Source organism: Larimichthys crocea, chromosome XI (assembly GCF_000972845.2).
Source record: "Larimichthys crocea isolate SSNF chromosome XI, L_crocea_2.0, whole genome shotgun sequence".
NCBI classification, from domain to species: Eukaryota; Metazoa; Chordata; class Actinopteri; family Sciaenidae; genus Larimichthys; species Larimichthys crocea.
The window spans coordinates 22,108,708-22,125,198 of record NC_040021.1 but is presented as its reverse complement, the minus strand read 5'-3'; the positions used below and the strand labels follow the sequence as shown (position 1 = coordinate 22,125,198).

Here is a 16,491-nt window from a genome sequence, read left to right as displayed (position 1 = left end):
CTGATAACTGCAATATAGAAACAGGACGACATTCCTGCATGTGTAGCAGTGTGGGACAGTGTGCACAGGAAATGCCAGAGTGATCCCAGCGGATCACGATCTAGGTCTATCATCACTCCTCTCCTCTCCTCCCCTCTCCTCTCTCCTCTTCTTTTCTCTCCTCTCCTCTCCTCTCTCCTCTTCTTTTCTCTCCTCTCCTCTTCTTTTCTCTCCTCATCTCTCCCCTCTCCTCTTCTTTTCTCTCCTCATCTCTCCCCTCTCCTCTTCTTTTCTCTCCTCTCCTCTTCTTTTCTCTCCTCTTCTTTTCTCTCTTCTTCTCTCCTCTCCTCTCTCCTCTCCTCTCCTCTCCTCTCTTCTTCTCTCCTCTCCTCTCTTCTCCCACTCGGGTTGAATCTCTTTAATATGTTGCCAAACTGAATGCAGTGAGTGTGTGCGCTCTCCCCTGACTGAACTCTTACTAAAGGTTTCACCGTTCCCAGGTGTAATTGGGGCTTTTACCTGCTTTAGCAGAGCGTGTGACCATGTAGCCTTTCGTAACGGTACAGTGTTTTTTCACCATGGCGTAAAAAAACCAGAATAAAAAGCAGTGAACCCCAAATAAAAACGGCTTAATTTAAATATATGAACCCGAGCCGTGGCTGCAGCTGCTGCTTCACCATGTAGTCGTATAAAAATAGAAGTTAATAAAGAAGTGGGAGATCTTTAAACGCCTGTTACACTCTGCCAAACATCTCCGTTAACTCCGGTAACCTGTCGATCACGTCGCTTGTGGTGTGAACGCACAGTTTTTTTTTTAAGCGTTAGACTCGGACTTTAGACTCGACTCGGCTGCCTTCACGTGCGAGTTTTAGACACTTAGGAAATGTTTTGTACCATGAGCATGTGGAATTTTCCCCTCATCTGTCATTTTTCATGTTTTGTTCGGAAGATTCTGCTCTGATGTGCTTTTATTTATACTTATCTATACACACATATATATATATATATATTCCTATAAGTCTAAGAGTTTTAGAGCTAAGGTAGTGCTCAGTGCTGCGGTTCTGGTCCACGTAATCGTTCCTACTGGTTATGGAATTCCTGGAATATCATGGAATAACTTCACAGGGATATAACAGAATGTATTTTCCATTCATTGGATTAGGAAGGTGGTTTTTTTGTTTTTTTTCAGAAGAACATCCATGCAAGTGTTCGAACTCTGTCATGGAAAAACTCATGGACCTGTTACAGATATCTCACCCACCACCTCCTCACCCCTTCCTCCTCCTCCTAGCTGTCACCTTTGACCTCAAACTAGTGCTGAGCAGAGCTATAGCGTGCGTTTCTAACGGCGATAAGACTCGGTGTTTTTAGGTAAACGGGGCAGGCATGTAGTGATTTGTACCACTTGTGTCATAGATTTAAAAATCCAGTTTACACGACTAGAGTACTATTTTACTGAATTTTCTATTTATCTGCTGATTGTATCTTATGCTATACATGTTAATTGCTCTCGTGCAAGTTTGAGATCACAGATTGGAAGGAAATAAACGGATTAAAAAGTCCAGCTTGTTTCTTCTGAGGACACAAACCTCATTCCTTTGTGTTGCCAAGCTTCTTTCTTTTTTTTTTTCCCCCCACTCGACACACCCACAAATTATACTTTCCAAATTTAATAAAGGCCACGTTAATACAGCCTGCATTCTCCTCTCGGGAGGGACGGAGGAGGTCACTGCAGGAGTGTTTGTTATGGATACAAAACGCAGCGTCACTTTAAAAGATTTTCTTGTTCTCGTGTGTTTGACGTTAAAGGTTGTTGTGCATTCTTTTTGACCTCCCCGCTCGGCTCCATGACATCAATTCCTCCGAGCTTTTAATTTCTACCAGATCCAAAAACGCCGCTTGGGGAAAAGGAGGAGGGAAGGATGTCCGGCACTCAGAGGAAACTTTGTGCTGTTCGGTTTAAACAACACGTCGGCCCAGTTTAGAACCAGCAGACCTCGTTTCACTGTCTCCCTCGAGCACAAAGCAGCCGCTCCACAGTGTGTATTTAAGGAAAGGAGAACATGACTGTCTCTTGTGAAGGGTAACACAAGCCTGGTTTCATCTATTAATCTGATGACTGATGATCACTGGCTGGTTTCATGGTGTCCAGTTATGCTGGGATACATAAATTAAAAGTTTGCACTCTAAAACCTACAGAAGAATCTGGGATGGGGGGCAACAACCAGTGGATATCCAGGCCAAGACTTCCTCTGCAACCTGATTAGCAACTTCATACCAAGCGGCAACTTCTGTGTCGGTGAAGTGAAGCCAAAAACTGCAGTTCCTCAAACGTCCATTTGAGGCTGTGTAACGGACCTCAAGGGCTCGCAAGGCCCGAAACATATTGAAAGAAAACATGAAGACAAAAGTTGCCACTAAAACAAAAATAATTTTTTATTAATTCAAAACAAACGAAATAATTCCCCAAGAAAATGACAAAACAAACACGAGAGAGAGAGAACACTGAGCCGTCACACCCAGCATCCACCCCCAAACTAAACCTGCCTACAACCCACTACATAAATGAAAAGACCGAAAACAGGACGACCAGGGAACCTCAGAACCAAAACTAAAATAACAAAACCCAAACGGCTCAACGGACTCATGGAAACTAAAATAACAAAACCCAAACGGCTCAACGGACTCATGGCATGGAGGAGCCAGAGCCTCAACCTCCTCACCAGGTCACCTGCAGGGAAAGAGTAGAGACGAGAGAGAGAGCGAGAGAGACACCTCCTTAAGTCAACTCAACGAGAGAGAGAGCGAGAGAGACACCTCCTTAAGTCAACTCAAGCTGACGAGACAATTAGTCTCACCTGAGGAGAGAGAGAGAGAGAGGGGTGGGGAGAAACAACAACACACACCAACACACACACACACAGTCCTCAATCCTCCTGGCCACACGTAACAGGCTGGCTCCAGAAGTGAGTCAGTCTCCATAAGTCCCCATGTTAAAGCAGAAATAAACATGTTTACAGCCTGGTACAAAAAACAGTTTTGGTCTCTGTAGCTAATTTCCCCGTTCATGACAACTGATTCAGAGGGTGAATTTATATACAACTCACCTGTTCACATTATATTAAGGCTTAAAGTTATGCAGGATTAAGAGTGTGGACACTCTGATCCAGGCTCCATCATACTATTGCAACCAAAGCCCTCCCAGACATGATTGGTCAATGCTACTCGGGCCTACAAACAGAAACCAACAAAACACTTCTGATGCAACTATCTTCATCTCTTAACCCTATTTCCAGTCTTCATGCTAAGCTCACTGTGTGTTCAGCAAAAAAAAGGCAACATTACAAAGAAATTTCCACAATTTGGTGTGTCGGAGTGCAAAAACTCATCAAGCAAGGGCCGCTGAGCCAAGTCGGAGTGCAAAAACTCATCAAGCAAGGGCCGCTGAGCCAAGTTACATTACCTGCTTGCTCAGCTCCTGTTCTGGCACGACACTGGCTCCGCTCCCCTGGCCTGAAAACCTCCTCTTCTTCTTCCCGGTGGTCCAAAACGCCTGCGGTAAAAACACTAACACCCCCCCCCCCCGGCGCTCTGAGCTCACAGCAGTTTACTTTACTGTCCATCAGAAGACATGAAAGTAGCAGCACTCTCCAGATCCCGAAAAGCTGAACGATATTTTACAGCGTGGCACTAAAAACCTATAATTTTGGGCAAAGAAGTCATAAACAGATGAAAATCCAAACACATCATCTATCAGTGTTGGTCTTTAAGGTACTGTATGTTTGTGTCCCTGAACTGAGGCACCTCTGTCCAGTCCAGCCACCTCCCTGCAGCAGCACCACCCAGCACCTCCACACTGCTGAATGGCTGCTTTGTGTTCGCTCTCATCTATTTTTGCAACAAACATTCAGGTGAATGAAAATCATTGCACGGCATTGAACAGCGGAAAACAGACCGTTACCGTACGTGTAGCAGGCAGCCTGCTCCTCAGACACTGGGAACAAAACTGAGTGATCTGATAGTGACGGGTAGTTGAGTCCCAGACGGGAGCATTGTGCCGGACTCAGAGGTCTGCGGTTAGGTGGAAATTTAGATTGAGTCATCTACATGTTTTTGTACTGATGTGATGGTGAGTGAGTGCAGCCCTGTGCTCGCTTCATTTCATACATTTGAGTCTTCTAGGTAGGAGCTAAGGTGTTAATGCTTAACAGCTGCAAGAGTTGATTTAGGGCTGCAACTTAATTAGCTTCATTATCAAATATCCTCTAGATAAATACTTTGGTTCGTTAAATGTGGAAAATCCCCACGGTAACTCCCTAAAAACCCAAACGACCTCTTTGGATTGTTTTCATTGTTTGATTAACGGTTTAAAAAATTCCCAAAATACTAAATTTAATGTTACATGAGACAAAAGCAAAAAGGAACTTGATCATTTTTTTGCTTAAAATGGGTTTTTATTGTTGGTTTAACAGTCAAAACGTTCAATTATACTGAATTTATTACAACATAAAACACAAAAATAGACTGGAACTTTACAGAAACTTGATCATGTTTAAAAATAACTATCAAAGTAGTTGCTTATTCATTTTCAGCCTTGGTTTGGCTCGATTTAATCACACAGATCAAATCAACCGCCGAGGTCAACACAAGAATAAACACTTTCTTCGGGGGTCACACATTTTTTTTCCGGTCATTACTTTGAATCCAAACCGAAGTCTGGAAAAAAGTCTGAAGTCTAGTCGTGTACCGGAACATGTGCAGCCTGTTCCTGCAGACTCAAACATCTGTCCAGCCTCGCAGCGCTCACAGTCCCAGCCGCTGCCGGAGCTCCTCCCAGTCTCCAGATTGCAGAAGCCTGCCTCGGTCGCTTCCCTGGAAACTCTGCTGGATTCTTGTGGCATTTTAACTGGCATACCTCCTGTTACACCCACACACACACACACGCACACACACACACACACACCAGACACACACACACACACAGGGTCTTTCTCTTTTTATGTCATCATTTCCTGTGAACAAGTTTCACAGCCATATTTCTCTTACCACTGATTCATTTAATTACACTAGAAACGTTTGGCAAGCAGGCCTCAGATTTAACCAAATTAATAAAAGGCCTGTGTGTGTGTGTGTGTGTGTGTGTGTGTGTGTGTGTGTTTCTTAATGTGTATAGGCTTGCAGTGTTTTTCTATTTACAACGTAAAGAGGTTAAAACAATTCATTCTCAACCTTCTAAATGACTTTTTAGCCAACTGATAAAAGGCTGTATTCAAAGTTTCTCCTCTGTTATTATGTCCATAAATAGGTTACATTGCCTGCTTTGCCCAGCTCCTGTTCTGGCACGACACCAGCTCCGGGTAGCCTGGTGTTTTGGTTTGGTTGCTTTTAATGTTTAATGTCTAATGTGTTTTTAGTGCACTATCTTATATTGTTTTGATGATTTAATGTTCTTCTCTGTAAAGTGTCTTTGAGTTAAAATAAAATGTATTATTATTATTATATTATTAACGAGCGACACCGTTCACTGGCGACCGTCAGCTGAATGCATCTGTAGCTGTCCTCTTTGTTTACTTATTTATTTTTACATTAACGTTACATTACCTGACTCCTCTTTGGTGTCTAGTTTCAACACCTGTCGTAACTACGACAGGTCACTCGTGAAATCGAAAACACCGGCTAACAAACTGAGCTAACAGCAGCTACAGCTGGAAAGCAGTTTACTTCACTGTCCATCAGGAAACTCTGTAAATCACAGAATCAGTCAAACAGTTGGTTGTGTGTGACTTCCTACCTCTCGCTGGAGATCGTACCTGGAGACACCATTCACCTGATTACACATCAATGTAGCAACAACATGATTTAAAATCTTTTAGTTTATCCTATAAGAGTTCCAGAGTGAGTGCATCTTGTGTTGGGATTACTTTTTGTTTACGCTGCTGCTTTCCAGAATGAAGATGCTGTCCAAAGTAAACCATGTACTCAAGGATGAAGTGTTCCTCTCCTCCTTTCTCAAGCTAATTAAAAAAAAAACACGGTTGCACGGTTACGGGGTTATCTGAAAAATACATCATCACAAAGCTCACAACGAGCCTGTTTTCCTAAGAGACAGAGACCTGTGTCAAACTGCAGGGTTCACACAAAGAGTGGAAATGGGAGGTGGGAGCAAAAACAAAGAGATTTCCTGTTGTTTGGCAAGAAAGGCGAGACGTTCCTGAACACGTTCAGAGTCCAAACAAACAGACAGCAGGCAGATGAACTGGGATGTGATTTATATTTCAGCTCCTGTGTTTTAAAAGAGGAGGCGAGGGGAAGGTGGGGTGGGGGGGGAGTGTACAGCAGCTCTCATTCACTAATGTGGAGATCCCTGTTGATGTTTCTGCCTCACTGAATCCTGGATCACATCTGTGAGGGAAGCACGAGGGAAAGACAGAGAAGGCAAGAGGCAGACAGGGAAAGAGAAAGAGGCAGACAGAGAGCGACAGACGCTCAGAGGGAGTTTTGCAGCTGAAGTTAAAGCAGAGTTATTAGGAAGCAGAAAATGGGACCGGCTGTTACCTCGCTCGCTCTGCTGTGTTTATGTTCTCTGGGTCTGTGTGTGCCTACAGGGACGGCCGACGCTACACCAGCACAGGTCAGGACTGTATGTGTGTGTGTGTGCTTTCTCTTTATATCACCAAAACATGGATTCTGTTCACTTAAAACTACATTTCTCACAGCTGTTACAGTTTCATGGCTGCTGTGTGCTGTGCATGTGTGGAGCTCAGGTGAAGCTAAATCAACCAAAACATGAGGAATGTTGTTACCAAATGTTTTGCTGAGGTGGCTGAAGTGCAGTTAAATCTGTGTTTGTTGGCTGAACGGCTGTGATGACTTCATGGATGGATGACCTAAACCAGACATGTTAAAGTATTTATGATGATACAGGGTTTTCCTCTGAGATTTCAAAATAAAACATCCCCAAACAAACAAACATCTCTCTGTCAGTCAAGAAGCTGAAAGAGACTAATACTGTAACTAAGTATATTTATACAAGTACTGTACAGTACTTGTGTAAATATACTTAGTTACATTAAATCACAATTTATATTTATGTCAATTTATGTTTCTATTTATTTTAACCTGAAATCACTTTGATCAATTACTTTTCAATAGCTGCCAATTAATTACTGTGATTCTTTTTACAGTAAGTTACTTGTCAATAGCTGCCAGGTAATTACTTTGATTTTTTTTTTTTTTTACAATAAGTTACTTGTCAATAGCTGCCAGGTAATTACTTTGATTTTTTTTTTACAATAAGTTACTTGTCAATAGCTGCCAGGTAATTACTTTGATTATTTTTTTACAATAAGTTACTTGTCAATAGCAGCCAGGTAATTACTGTCAGTGGCTGCCAGTTAGTTATTGTGATTCTTTTCACAATAGGTTACTGGTCAATGGCAGTCAGTTAAATACTGTGATTCTTTTTACAGTAAGTTATTTGCCAATGGCTGCCAGTTAGTTACTGATTCTTTAACAATAAGTTACTTGTCAATAGCTGCCAGTTAGTTACTGATTCTTTAACAATAAGCTACTTGTCAATAGCTGCCAGTTAGTTACTGATTCTTTAACAATAAGTAACTTGTCAATAGCTGCCAGTTAATCACTGTGATTCCAATTACAGTAAGTTACTTGTCAATAGCTGCCGGTTAAACACTTGTGACTCTTTTTACAGTAAGTTAATTGTCAATAGCTGCCGGTTAAACACTTGTGACTCTTTTTACAGTAACTTACTTGTCAATAGCTGCCGGTTAAATACTTATGACTCTTTTTACAGTAACTTACTTGGCAATAGCTGCCAGTTAAATACAGTGATTCTTTAACAATAAGTTACTTGTCAACAGCTGCCAGTTAATTACTGTGATCTTTTAACAATAAAGTACTTGTCAATAGCTGCCAGTTAATCACTGTGATTCCTTTTACAGTAAGTTACTTGTCAATAGCTGCCGGTTAAACACTTGTGACTCTTTTTACAGTAAGACGTAACTTACTTGTCATAGTCTGCCGGTTACATACTGAGTGAATTTCACAGTTACATTTCACAGTGTAATGGCAAAATTGGAGGAACAATCTCCCATCCGGGCACATTAAGGATACGATTATGAGGCTAAAGCCACCAATAAGTCAGACATGTATTTCCATCATGGCCCTCGTTACAGTGGCATCTTAATTCAGAAAATGAATATTTACATCAAACCAATTTATTAAACCAGGACTGCAAGCTGCTAAGACCCCCTATGAGACGGTGTCAGCCGGATGGGTGTTTCTGGTTGGCTGTGGAGAAGCTGGGTTTGATTTTGACCTCCTCTCTGGAGCAAGAGACGTGAACAAGGTTTAAATCTGGTGAATAAACAAACAGCTGAGAGAATGTTGACTTTGGATTCTTTCTCTTATGTCGCAGGCATCCATGCCCAGAGGTGAGAAGGCGAGGGGAGAGTTCCTGATATCTTCCAGAGCCGGAACAACAGAAGCACCACAGACGCGTCGTCCGACTTTGAAACCTCATACAAACTCTATGTCTCGTGGGTCTCCCAGATACAGACAATACTTATAAATCTCGCATCATATTATTCGTCCAAACTACTTGAGTCTTAAAGTTGCACAGTAAATATTTCATCTTTCTCTTATCTTATTATCGATTTCACCCTCATATCCTACATCATTCTAAATGTCCTCAGTTCCAGACTAGCCGGCTGGACCGGCGATCCCAACGCTCACTTTGCGTCACTACACCCTGGAGTTAACAGTAGCAGCTGACATGACCTCTTGTCCCAGGATCGTGGTAGGACGTCCACTTTCTTTTTTTACAATATCATCCAAAAACTCCATATTTCTCTTCATTCACAGACGTTCTTACACCTTGTACTGACTTTAACGTCTCCTTCTGTTTCCCCCATCACAGCTAAGTCGGGGACTGGAGGACAACATCCGGGAGGTCTACCAGCCAAAGGAACAACCCGCAGAGACAGGTAAGACTGGGAGGTTTAAGAGATTGATTTGTCCCCTTTTGTCGGCCGTATAGTGGCTTAAAGTGGTTTTGACAGAAACAATGTTTTTTCTTCAGTAGTAAGACCCCTGAAGATGATTAAAGACATAGTACATGCTCGAGCTGCAGTGCTGTGTTACAGACTTTTTGAATCTTAGCCTAGTACACAGTATATAACAGGTTTAGTATTTTCGCAATATGTGAAAGATCACTGTTTGTAAGTGTGCTGTTGCTCTGCTGTTATAAATTTGAAAAGTGGGCTCAACATATTTAAAGACTAGAAAGAAGAAAACGAATTCTTAATCTATCCAAACAGTGGGCCAGCTGGTAGAGCCTCCTATTTGAAGCGATCGCTTCCAGACACAAGTGTCTGGATAGTTATTTGTGAAAAGTGAAAGAAAATCTGCCGTAGCAGAATTATCCAAAGAAAAATAAATGATAAGCTTAAACTGAGATACCTGCTCTTGATGTCTGGCAACCAAAGGTGTTTTGTCTATGTGATTTCTTTCAAAAGCTAACTAAATCTGTCTTAAATATGAACAAATCATGGTAGATAGAATTACCGACTGTGCAGTACCTTTCCAGTTTTTTAAATGGGCGTTTTAGCATCTTTTCGCTCCTTGTTTTCGTTTTAGGCCCCCAATTTGCCTAGTTAATACTCATTCTTTAACAATAAGTTACTTGTCATATGCTTCCAGTTAGTTTACGATCTTAAAATAAGTGACGTGTACAATAGCTCCCAGTTAATACTGTGATTTTTTTTAAACATAAGTAAACGTGTCAGTAGCTTGACAGTTAATCACTGTGCTTCTTATTACGTAAGGTTACTTATACACATATGCTCGGCCAGTAAAATCGCAATTTCGACTTTTTTTTTACTCAAAGTAACTACTTGGTCAATAGCTCCATTAGTTACTGATTTTTAACCTAAAAGTTACTTGTTCAATAGCTGCCATTAGTTACTGGGATTATTAAACATAAAGTACTGTCATTAGCATGACAGTTATCAGCTGTGATCTCTATTACAGTAGGTTACTTTTGCATTTGACAGTAACCTACTGTAATTAGGAATCACACTATTAACAACAACAACAACAGTACACAATAGCGCCGGTTAAATACTTATGACTCTTTTTACGTACTCACTTGGCAATAGCTGCCAGTGTAAATACGGTGATTACTTTTTATACGTGAGTTACTTGGTAATGGCTGTCCAGTTAATCATCTGTTGATTTGCACAGTTACCCATTTACAGTGTAATGGTAAAGTCAAGGAGCGTTCGAGGTGCGGTTTTAGGCATTCTTTCAGCTCATTGTTTTGGTTTTATGGCCCCGGGTACAAAGGAGGCTGTGTTCTCACTCTTACTCGGTCAATCCAAACTGCTTTCCGCACTCTTAATTCTGCATCCTTTAAGCTTAATGAGTAATGGTCATAGTGGGGAGTTTCTATAGAGATAACTTTGTAATGGTGATTAACATGTTCATTGTTTGTGGTTTTACAGCGTTGTTGCCACTGCCCCCAGTGGCCGTTAACTTATGTAATCCGTTTGTTTTCTTTTAGGTTGCCAGAAGGGACAAGGATGGATCAATGTTATCTTGTGTACAACCAGCTACGAAGATGTACGCCGGAGCTGGGCCAGGAAAGTGCTTCGAACGCGGTGGCCGCATGGCGATGCCCCGAGACCGCAAGGGAAGGACACCTCGCTGATTACGTGAGTCCTTCTTCCACCGGGGAACTGGCCCGTCTGGCTGGGCCATCAAGACCTGGCGATCTGAGGGCATGTACGTTCGAGACGGAACGAGGGTTCGTACTTCCAGTGTCGCAAACAACTTCCTGTCCAGCCAGCCGACGGGGGCGAGGCGGGCGGAGAACTGTGTGGCGATGTCGTCGGACGACGGCGACGGGTGGGATCCACTACTGCGATCGGGACCATGACAGTGTTGTGCGAGTTCGATGACAGGGTGGCAACTTAAGATGAACTCTTTCAAGCTTTACTCTCTTCACCACCTAAACTTGACTCCAGTTGTGTTGTTAGAAATAAAATAACTATTCAGCCTTAAAATTATAAATTATCCAGTCTAAATTTCATTTCTATATTGCGATTTCAGTGTGGCAGGTTTCGGTAGTGTCAGTATCTTGCAGGATAAAATGAAAATATTTCACGGTATCTTCAGTGAAACACGTCTCAAAGCGCACAACACATGTATTAGCTATTCTAGTTTAAGCTACTGATAAGACTTCTTCATCTGATATGTCTAGTGTTATATTATTCATGCAGCTGAGTGACGATGAGTAAACGGTCGGACTCTGATTGTTTACACGTGGTTTTTTCTTAACTATTTCTCAAATTTCCAAAAAGAAAAAAGGGAGAAAAACCTGAAATGTTTGGGAGCCAGTTTCTTTAGAATCAGCACATACTGAAACCGTGAAGACATAAATCAGTCTGTTGGGGTTTACAGGGAATTCAGCAGCAACTTCTTGCTGTTTACTTACTTAGATGCTTTGAAGATATCTTTCAAAAGCCTGGCACCGGTGCGAAAAGCCGTAAACTGCTTTCTTCAACTGTCCGGGCACAGAACACTTTTTAGAGTTTTCACCTCGCATCTGAATCCCTTTAAACGTCACAAATTCACTGTATGGTAAATGTAATCTCGAGCCCTACAGTATGAAATAGAAAGATGTACATAAAACGCGGTGTAAAGCTTTTTTTTATGAATCTTACTCAAGGTCAAACCTAAAAAGTGAGATTCACTTCACCAAAAGGTCGGATACTTATGCAGTGCTGATACAATAAGTTTGGTCATATTTTCCGCATTCGAAACCTTTTTATTCGACAAAAGGAAGCCGACAGTGCGAGAACTTTTATTGCCCGTCTACATAGTACCGCAACTCTACAATGACCTTCATCCCGCTGAAAAACGGTGGCTTGTCCAGGATGGAAGGAGTTCAAGGTATCTCGGATCTTGTTTCAGGATGTGCGGGAAACATGGAGCGTGCCGATGGAAAGTTACCGTACATCCGTCACGGATCGTGTGAGAAAGACGGAGCTCTGATCTTGAATGTCCATCTATGTTTCCAACCCCCACCGAATGAGGGTCGTGAGCTTCGGGAGTGACTGAGAGATAGAAGGATGCGGGAGGGGGCCAAAAGAGCTCCTCCGTGGGTGGCCGGTCTGCAGCCTTGGGGCATGCCAATGGAGGGGGGTGACTCTGCCTTTGGAGGTGTTTCGCGGCATTCTGCAAGAGGAAGAGACCCGGGGCCAGCGCCAGACCTGGCTGGAAGGGTACACGTACGGCCCAGCTATGGGCTGGGGAACGCCCAGCAGGATCCCGGATGGTCGGCTGGGGGGAATGAAGACGACGTCGAACCTGTGCGCCACGCACGACACGACCCCGGATGGATGGATGTAACTATTGCAACAATAAAATTAGGAGAATTAGCTTTTTTTTAATTAAAATCAGGAACAATCTGATCAATAAAACAACCAAACTACAAACTATGAAAGCCAATATCAAGGCCAACATTTAGTATCTGTCATCATTTTTTTGATTCTCTGTCACATTTTAAGGTTTAATCAGAAATTAGAGTTGTCATCCTGAGTGATTTTGACATCAAACCCGCTCAGGTATGAAAATTACAGTATACACTTATGTCACATCATCGAATATGGAAAACATCAGACGGTAGAGGCACTTATATGTGTGTTTTTTTCTACTGTAAAACATGGCCTTTCCCTCTAAATAATACATCTCTCGTTGAAAGGACGCATGAATAAATAAAAAATCATGGAGGTAGGCAGATGTAACAGATTTATGGAGAGAGTCCTCTTCTTGTCGCCACTGGGGCGAGCAAATAAATTGTTTAATGCGGCCTTTAAAGTGAAAGCCTTCCAATCAGGTAACAGTATTTTAAATTGCTCCCATCGCACGCTGACACGACAAAGAATTAACGCGGCTGTCTCTTGCTCTACGGTTCGGCATCGGCACGCCTCTTCACGGCGTCGTGAGTGCGAGGCGTGACGTCATAAACGTGATTCAGAGAAGCTGCTTCTCCTTCTGTGGTGTCCGTTTGGTTGTTTGATCACGCTTCGTTGGGTTACCGACTGCAGGATGTCTTCGCGGTCGGCCATGTCCAGAGGGTTTTTAACGGTGCAAAGAACGACCTCTCTCCTGTTCGTCCAGCAAAAATTGCCTCCCTCTGAAGAAAACAAGAACACATTAAAGTCTTCAAACAGCACAGTGCACCTGGAGGTAAGCTCGGTCGTAGGTTGACTATGGCTTGGGAACCGGAGCCAGTCAAGGTCCAGGTCGGACCAAGTATGGAGAAGTGCCAGGTTCTCCTCTGGGCACTGTAGGGCGGTCTGCACTTCACCAATAGTTGATCCTGTTTGTTGGCCAATACCACTTTTAACTGTGCATACATCGACACACGTTCTTGTTGTATAACCCACATCCGCGTTTTAGGCAGCATCGGTTACGGATGGATTAGGAAATATGCACCACTAACGACCTATATAAAGGCAGATTTCTTTCAAATACTTTGGAAATGTGGGAAAATAGTTACTGAAAAACAGTTTTTCAGTCTCGATTTTGTGGGCGTCAAGGGTGGCTCGATGACACGCTGAGGCCACCTGAGCCAGAGTGTGAGGTTTTCAAATATATTTTCCTGAACTCATCTGACACGTTCACATTTTTGATGATTCAAATGTTGTCTGGGTGGTTTAAAAACCTGTTTATTGACAGGGACTTAAAAGTACAACATTAAGTGAACAATAACTAGCCCTGACTTCCTGCCTTAGAGCTTGATATTTGACGCAACTTATTTCATTTTTCAGCTGATATTAATATTAAATGATGCATATCCTTAAATTAATGTTGGTGTTCGAATGAAACTAACGACACAGCTAACTGACCAACAACAACATTGTTGAGTGCTTAAATGTTTAGTCACCATTGAGATGTTGCTGAATAATTCATATTTGCTGGCACATACAAGAACTCTGACTTCGACTCTCCGACTTTGCTGTGTTTTAAATTTCATAAGTCGATTAAGTGTGTTCAGATGAGAAAACCAGCGGTACAGAAAAAAGCCTCTGAGCCTCCCAGACCAGTCTAGACCCGGTTACACAAAGCGCCCCTCTCCTCTAAAACCAGTCCCGTCGAGGAATATTTAATGAGATAACAGGAGCCAGCAAAGTGCCACTCAGGTCTGTTTTAATGTGAAATATACGGCTATACTGTTTTTGTACCTGGTAGATTCCTTCCCAGCAGGTAGGGGGGACGTCAGGGAATTCCCTGCCCACGGCTCCGTCTCCGAGTACTGCAGCAGGGCGTCCGAACTTCATCACCTTGGCGTAGGGACGAGCCGAGGCCGAAGTCCTGTAGATCTGTGGCAAACAAAAACATCCACTTGAATCAGCGCATGAAATATTTCACTGATCGTCTTCAGTCCCCCGCCACCACACACACCACACACACACACACACACCACCAACATCATGAGTGATGATGCCTCTGTGGCATGTGGAAAAATCTTCGTTTCAGTTTGTTTTTTGGTCGCCCGCCTGGTTTTCCGGTTACGTCTGACAAATTCTGGTGCTGACTTTCTCTGAGCGGCTGAACGTCTCGCTCGGTCTTTATGACACATACATCAAACAGCTGGTAAATCCTCTGCCTTTCCTCTGAGCCGTGCGAGTCATTTATTTCTCATTTACATGGATATAATAGAGCGCATCCGTTAATTTTCATGCACCTTGGGCACTGAGGTGAACACAGGCCGAACTTCCACTTCGTTTCCATCATCGTGTCATTCAGCATTGACTCGAGTTTCAATCAACGTTTGATTGTGGCGCTAACGCCAGCCTGACACTGTTCTTGTGGATTCCAGCATGATTGTCAAATCTGGATCGCGGTCCTGCTCCAACAAAGCCGAGTCCTTCACGCTCGCCCCGACACCCCCAGAAGCTGCACTGACCGCGCCTTCAGAGCGCTAGGAGACTAGAACAAAACAAAAAATGAACACATGAAGACAGCCTGCTGGTTCCTGATCGGAACTCCGAGAACCGTTTATCCTAAGACCTCTTTTTTTGCGAGAACCTTTCAACTTTTTTACGCTTAATATCTTTTTTTCTATGATACCGTTCTTTAAGTTGACCTGGTTTGTGATTAACAACACCTTTCAACATTTTCTGTGAACCGCATGTACGTATGTTTCTTACCTAAAGCCGCTATATGCTTAACTTCACGACTGACTTGTGGGTTGTGTAGAATTATTGGCTGTGGGCCATTTGCTTTCGTCCCAAAAGGGTGATACCTCATACTCTTGGGAATTATTATTTTTTTAAAGTGGTGACCCAAAGATTCATTATTATGATTTAACTGCACGCCAAAACTGAAACCGGGGTCAATAAATGTTCTTTGGCGGCACCAATGCTGCTTTCTGCGACACCCAATACCGTCCCACCTTCTCCAAATTTTTGTCCGTCTGCCTGACTTCCTGTCATCAAACAGAGTAAGCGTGTGGCCTGCGAGCCCGCAGTGCACGCTTCAGACCCGGCAATGTTGGCAGTTGTTGTGGCCAGCAAAAATAACCAGCATTTTCGGGGGTTACAGCAGAGTTCACAGGACCATTTCTACAACTTAAATCCAGGTTCGCTGAAAGCTAAGACGTCCGCCACGCCTGGCCAAGACAAGTCGAGCACAAAACTAAAAACTTGACTGGACAGTCTCTGCATGGGAAGGAACTTCTGCAAGGTCAGCGTGATGATGTATCTTAATCAGGGAGTTTTGGGACCCTCTGACTCCAGGTAAATGTCCAGTAAAGAGATGGCAAACTCTGTTTAGTTCCGAGCGATGAGATGACACGGTAAAAGATCTGACCGGATTGGCCTCCAGCTCGGCCACGTGGTCTCTCACGGTAGTCATCCAAATTGTTCTGATAAGAACCAGCAGCAGCTTCTGAACCCGAGCCAGTACTGACCCAAGTCCACGCTCCTTCAAAACACACACACAGACTTCTGTCGTACACGATCGTCGTCATCTGATTCACAACGCTCAGAGTCGGGTTATGAACTCATTTCCGCTCCGTCACTTCAGTGAGCGGAGTCTCCGGGCTCAGCTGTCTGCGATCTGTGCTCCTGGTCCGGCCAACTGTCGGTCTGTCCGTCTGCAACCTTTGCCCACCCGTCCCAGGAAGGAGTCCCACTCAGCCGGCAGAACACACAGATGGCAAAAAACACAAAAACAACAATTTATATCGATAATAAGCAAAATATAGCAGCGGGTGACCTTCATAAGTAATGCATCAGTAATTATATTTGAATAAAATAAAATATGAATCATACAGACCCCACAGGCAAGGAGCTCCTCCACCGCTCTCCTCACTGCTGCACTGCTGCAAACAAACCAAGTGAAGTGATGAAAGGTGTCCGACAGCAGAGCTTCCATTTATCCGTTAATAATGAGATAATCAGACGGTGAACAAACACAGAA

General features: G+C 43.2%; 1 protein-coding gene across 1 annotated transcript in view; it reads left to right on the top strand.

Annotated features, from left to right (window-relative positions):
* The first annotated feature begins 6,299 nt into the window (after positions 1–6,299).
* Positions 6,300–16,491, top strand: part of clec11a (C-type lectin domain containing 11A) — a 14,652-nt gene continuing 4,460 nt past the window's right edge. The window contains exon 1 of the mRNA XM_027284047.1: positions 6,300–6,610. Within this exon, the coding sequence (XP_027139848.1) occupies positions 6,518–6,610 (93 nt within the window). The 5' untranslated portion in view covers positions 6,300–6,517. The remainder of the gene's footprint in view (positions 6,611–16,491) is intronic.